This window comes from Neodiprion virginianus, chromosome 4, assembly GCF_021901495.1.
Source record: "Neodiprion virginianus isolate iyNeoVirg1 chromosome 4, iyNeoVirg1.1, whole genome shotgun sequence".
Taxonomy (NCBI): domain Eukaryota; kingdom Metazoa; phylum Arthropoda; class Insecta; order Hymenoptera; family Diprionidae; genus Neodiprion; species Neodiprion virginianus.
This window is the reverse complement of record NC_060880.1, coordinates 322,986-328,857: the sequence shown is the minus strand read 5'-3', so window position 1 is coordinate 328,857 and position 5,872 is coordinate 322,986. Positions and strand designations below refer to the sequence as shown.

The 5,872-nt window shown below is 40.0% G+C and overlaps 1 protein-coding gene across 2 annotated transcripts; it reads right to left on the bottom strand.

Annotated features, from left to right (window-relative positions):
• Nucleotides 1-653: 653 nt before the first annotated feature.
• LOC124302193 (zinc finger protein 225-like) lies at nt 654-5,660 on the bottom strand. 2 transcript variants are annotated; one of them, XM_046758057.1, is made up of 5 exons: nt 5,383-5,660; nt 5,123-5,337; nt 4,760-4,837; nt 4,540-4,670; nt 654-4,268 (listed from the first exon to the last, which is right to left on the bottom strand). In XM_046758057.1, exons 2-5 carry the CDS (start codon nt 5,304-5,306, stop codon nt 1,272-1,274), a joined length of 3,390 nt encoding a protein of 1,129 aa, XP_046614013.1. In that variant the 5' UTR covers nt 5,307-5,337; nt 5,383-5,660; the 3' UTR covers nt 654-1,271. The 2 variants fall into 2 exon arrangements, with proteins under 2 accessions (XP_046614013.1, XP_046614014.1); XM_046758058.1 differs by lacking the exon at nt 5,383-5,660 and having other exon boundaries at nt 4,540-4,686; nt 5,123-5,331.
• Between the last annotated feature and the right edge of the window lie 212 nt (nt 5,661-5,872).

The window sequence follows — 5,872 nt, the reverse complement described above, 5'->3', positions numbered from 1 at the left end:
TGTTACTCCGCGAGAAAGTAGTCCCGCAACGACCTGCCTCCGCTTCTTCTCTTTCGCCACTCGCAATTACGGGCAACGAGTACGATAACTTTTTCGTAACCCGCGTCTGTCGGGTTTTCTCCAAGAGCTGAGTAAAAACTCGGGTAATCTTGATCTGTATATTCCCTTTATCTGCACGACGGGTTATTTAAAAATTGCAAATCCTCTCTAGATGGCAGTGCACAGCTGCGCCAATACGCGACCACCACTTTCAGTCGCATCTCAGCGCGCGCTCTTGTACGTGTGAAGCGCGTGTCAAGCCGGGTCATTTAAACACCATTTAAATTTTGACAGAAGATACTACGAACACGTGACACCCGCACGATACGCTTTTTACTACGAAACTGCCTCAACGCAGTGTTGAAGATTTTACACGGGTGATCGTGCTCGGAGTATATTTTGTACTCGAGCAGTTACACGTGTATTCCTTGTTTATTTATCATGTGTCTCATTATTATATTAAATTAGATTTTGAGCTTGAGATTGGATTCGATCAAACAATATCAAAGAAACAATAATACATTGTATGTTTCTGAAACAAGATCTGTATCCGTTATTACGACACGTAGACATCAATTGGATTGTTTGTCGAAGGGTACAATAATTTCTATAAATTTATTTCTTTAAATTACTTTATTTTGCAGCCTAATAGAAAAGTCCAGTGAATAATAATTACGTGATTGACGAATCATCGAGCTGACAATCTGTGGAAGAATTTCGAATTCGATACATTCGTTACGATTTAACTGACAAAGACGAAATCGAATTAGAAAAAACTTGACGCATTCATTTTTACTTGGAAAAGTACAGATACACATATATATTTACAAGGACAATTTTCATCCTGACAACAATATCAACTGTTACAAATACCTTGCCACAGGTCGCGAGATAACAGATTAGTTACTACAATGATACATACTGTTTATAAGATTGTCGAAAATTGTGTCTACAAGTACTAAGTTATCACGAGGAAAGTCGAATTCCAAATTAACTGTAACATGTACATTAAGTACAATTCGCTGCACGTCGAATTAGAGTGCACTAATATTTTTCTTATAATCCCTTTGTATTCTGGATTTGATCCCCTATAGTACTGCGAAATTTATACAAAACTAATCCAACAAGTCGGATTGACGAATATCGTATAAAAATTTGAGAATTAACGTAAATTCATATACTTGAAATGATCTAATAAAGGATATTTTATCTGTTGCCTAAGCACCAATTTTTCAGGTCTGATTTTCTTGCGTATTCTTGAATTTTTCACTAAAATGCATGTTCAAATGACTTCTTACTCCATGTTCGTCAAAGCAAGCTTTCCCACATTCTGGACAGTGATGAGTATTGCCCTCGTCATGCTCACGTTTGCGATGTTCGCGACGCTGTGTCGTTGTTGCAAATGATTTGTCGCATCGTGGACATTTGTAGGGCCGTTCTCCGGTGTGTTTCCTTTGATGGTGGTCTCTGGATTCTTTCGTCCTGAATGTCATTTCGCAGTGCTCGCAGCTGAATGGTTTTTCTCCGGTATGAAGGAGGATGTGATTGTGCAGAGACGTTGACTGGTTGTATTCTTTACCGCATTGAGCGCATTTGTACCGCTTGCCACCCTCGTGCTTGTTCTTGATATGGTTAGAGAGTACTCGAGCATTTTTGTAAGTCACGTTACACACGTCGCAGTGGTAGACTGGCCTCATTTTTCCCTCGTGCTTTCTTTCTCTGTGCACCTTCAGTGACATTTGATGCTTGAATTTTTCATGACAATCCTCGCACTCGAACCAAGGTTGGAGATCGGTTAATATAGGGTCCGGACTTTTCACTCTGTGTGTTTCTTTCATGTGTTTCTTTAGAATCCTAAACGTGGGAAACATTTCGAAGCAGACGGTGCAGCTGAAAACTTGGGGGAACATCATCGTCTTGTCGTTCTTCCAATGTCTTTCCAAATGCTCGTTCAAGTCCTGCCTCTTTCTGAATGCTTTCTTACATATTTGACATGGAAAACGTTTCTCAGTTATATGTGTCTTCTTGTGAGATCTCAACGCGTTATTGGTCATGCATCTCTGTCCACAGATTTCACAGGCAAAGGGTCGCTCCCCGCTGTGACTCCTCATGTGTTCCTTCAGCCTCGCTTTGAACTGATAAGACTTTCCGCACAACTCGCAAACATGCGGCCTTGCTCCCTTATGAACAAACAAGTAATGCTCGAATAGTGCTTGTTCTGTGCTCAACTCCTTGCCGCAAGTACTGCATATGAATTCGTCCATGTTCTCAGAATGTCTCATTATATGGTATTCCAGTCTATCTTTTGTTGTAAAATGCTTGTTGCACATGTTGCAGTGATACTGCCTCCGAGATATTACTTTAGCTCCGTCCGAATCTACCTGCAACGAGAGCCCGGGTCCTTCGCAGCTCGCGCAAGTTACCGCATCGTTTATTAAGTTGGGATCTACACCCCAAACGACTTCGCCGCATAAAACGCAATTTACAGACTTCATTTCAACGACCTCTTCTGCTATTACTTTTTTGAAAGCAGCGCTGTCAACGGCCAGGGCGTTTCCATCGGTGTCAACATCTATTTCTCTCGAACCTTTGTGTCCATACTTTACTTGGTGTCTGCTCAACAACGACTGCTTGTGGAAAAGCTTACCGCAAGTTGTACAAGCATATCGCTTTGTTCTTTTGTGCATGTACTGATAGTGGTCCCATAGCACGTTCTCGTTTGTAGATTCCCTCCCACACACCATGCATAGGCACACATCCATCCTTCCCGTTTTGTGTCTCTCCATATGAAATTCATAGCGTTCCTGAAGGACGAAACGCGCTCCGCAGTCTGAACATGTTATTTTTGGCCTAGATTTACTGATATCTGACAATTTAACATCACCGTCGGTCTCAGTCTGTCGAATTTGGTCCTGGCTGGTCACACGTTTTCCTCCTTTATGTCCGAATGTTTTTAAATGATAATTCAAATTAGCTCGTTTCACAAATGTCTTGTTGCAAGTCATGCAAGCGATGCGTTCTCCAGATTTATGCTGATACTGATAATGATCCCAAAGAATGTTTTCACTCTTGAATTGCTTACCGCAAATCATGCAAGAAAATATCTTGATATTGCCCAATTTATGTCTCTCCATGTGAAACTCGTAACGTTCGCGAAGCACGAAACGTGCTCCGCATTCTTCGCAAGTTGACTTTGTACATCGTTGATTATTCTCTGGCTGTAAAGCGTTTACGTTTTCAGACACAGTTTCACCACCTTCAGAATTATTGGAGTGATGATATCGATGATGTTCCCACAGATCATCTTCTGTTAAAAATTCTTCCTTACAAACGTTGCATACGAATTCATAAAAATTTTTGGTGCCGTGTCTTTCTACATGGAACAAGTACCTCTCATAGGAATAATATTCCGCTTCGCATGCTTCGCATTTAAATTTCGCGCGTTTTCTCATAATCTCATTGCTGCTGTCTTCCAGAGCATCAAGCTCTACAAATTCTCCAGTTATACCAGGGACTTCGAGATCAGAACTCGAGGAAAACAAAGCTTTTTCTAATGCATCAGATTCTAGTTTTCTCGTTATTGCCACGTCGTTAACAGCACTGCAGACTGGCGCTCTTTTTCTGATATCTCGAAGTTTCATTTTTCCTTTTTCTCTAGAGCTTATACTATTGCTGGAACCGTCATCCTCGGGATGTACGTTGCAAATTATCTTACTGGTAGATTTTAATGGCGTTAAAATATTTACAGTCGCACCAATTGCTTCAACATCATTGATATGATTTTCTTCAATGCCTGTATTCGCAGATTTCCCCGATGCTTTTCCTAATCTCGTGCCAACTCTTTTCTTGGCACTACAACTTCGTGAAGTATGAGCTTTGTTCTTAATAGTTTTTACAAAGGAATTAGGAGACGTAGATGCATCAGTTGCGATAAGGGAAGCCTGTGGCCCATTATAACAATTCTGGGCTTCATCAGTTCTCGTTATCCTCAGATCGACTTTACAGTTCGGACATTTATAAATTGCAATATCATCTTGAACTATTATAGTGTTTTCCCTGTTTCCATCAGCTTTACGTTTTAGCTTCACCCTTAGTAAGCTTCTCGATTTTGTTATACTGCATAATTTCTTTTCAGTTTCTTTGCAGACGGATATGAATTCATTAATGGCTTCCAATTTCTCATTGCATGCTGTACAAATGTGCTTGGACAACTGGTCGTCACGTGTAATCTGCAAGAGTACAAAGTATTTTTAGTCATTCACATCTTATACCGGGAGGATCTGTAAATCTTGCCACCACAATGTCATCAGTTAGGCGACCAAAGCTACATTCTAGGTATGTACTGCTATTTTTGTAGATATCCCTATCTGACTGATGGAATATACTTCAGCTGCTAAGCCAAATCATTTCAAAATTGCCAGATTCCACCCGGTATTGATATAATTTTTTGTATCTTATAATCTTGGCAAAAGTAATTATTGAAATAACTTTCCAACGCACAGAGACAAGAATTAGGTTACTGATTTTCTGGCTTATGTCTTGAAATTTGCTGAAAATTGGAATTGGGTCCTCAGTTTTAATACCACACAAACGGCACAGCAATCCATTACAAATAGGCTGAGCATTGGAATCTGTAAGAATATCAAACTTTATCAGGTTATAGCATACGGATTAGTTAATGAAATACGGAATAATAATGATAAAGAACAGAGCACAATACCTTTGCTAATCGAAGCTGCGGATTCTGGTAAATCTGGCAGTACAAATTCAACAGTCTCATCCTCGACCTCTGTGTTATCTATAATTATTTAACGAAATACCATAGATTCGATATCAGTAATGCTGCCTAATCTCTGAAAGTATCTCTAGCGTTGTTGTTCACTGATATGAATGAGTTTATTAATTGTATGTCACATAACATTTATCCCGCTATATGAGTACGGATTACAAGCATAAGACGATTGTTTGAAAGGCAAGCCTCGAAAGTTTTGTTGATGTATCAGAAATTGGGTTCGCTTGTTTTCAAATCTGTTACGCGTAACTATAATTGCAATCCTGAATCGAAGTTCATTTTAAGGTTTACCTATGTTTTGGTTGTCGGCAACAACTGAATCTTCAGTCAGCAGTTTTTTCTCAATAGACGTCACATCGAAGTGGATATCATTATCGTCCAATTTTTTCGTCAAATCTTTAAACTCTTCATTATCGCCCAGCGTCACGTTATCAGTCTCATTTACTTTTATAATGAAAGTCCTCATGTTCGACATTTGCGTTTCCACGTATTAGGGTATATTTAATTTCGAATTGCTGTCAGTGGTACAGAACGCGTTCAAACTTATGACGAAAATTTTGTTTTGTTCCATTCACAATCGGTCAAATTTTCCCCATCTAACTTGATCAAGCCACTGAGATCCGTATTCGGTTGCGAAGACGGGGCTGGTTATTTTTGGCAGCGGTTTATCCGGCCACGTTATCGTTGCCGTATTTGACAAAATACACAATCGCATCGTCCAATTACCGATGATCACCAATCCGTAAAATTTGAGGTTAATGTTAAATCCCAAAGTGTTGTTATTTGTGTTTACGCAAGTCTATGGTTTACGCAAACTGTTGATCGAAGACGGTTACCGCTGGGCAAATTTCGTGACCAGCTACTCGGCGGGTAAAAAACTTCTAACCTCTGTGGTTATAGGGTTGCAGGATACATTCCGAACTAGCCGGCAGCCAAGAAGATTAGAGCCGTTGGTTTTTGCCAAACCGTTCAGTCGATATTGCGACTGCTGTTAACACCATTGTACGAAAACGGTCTTCAAAACGGGTACTTAATTGTCGA

Coding starts and splice junctions, on each gene's coding strand:
- LOC124302193 (XM_046758057.1), bottom strand. CDS start 5,306: ATGTCGAACATGAGGACTTTCATTATAAAAGTAAATGAGACTGATAAC. Junction 4,671..4,759: donor CGCAGCTTCGATTAGCAAAG/GTATTGTGCTCT, acceptor ATATTCTTACAG/ATTCCAATGCTCAGCCTATT. Junction 4,269..4,539: donor GTAACCTAATTCTTGTCTCT/GTGCGTTGGAAA, acceptor GTACTCTTGCAG/ATTACACGTGACGACCAGTT.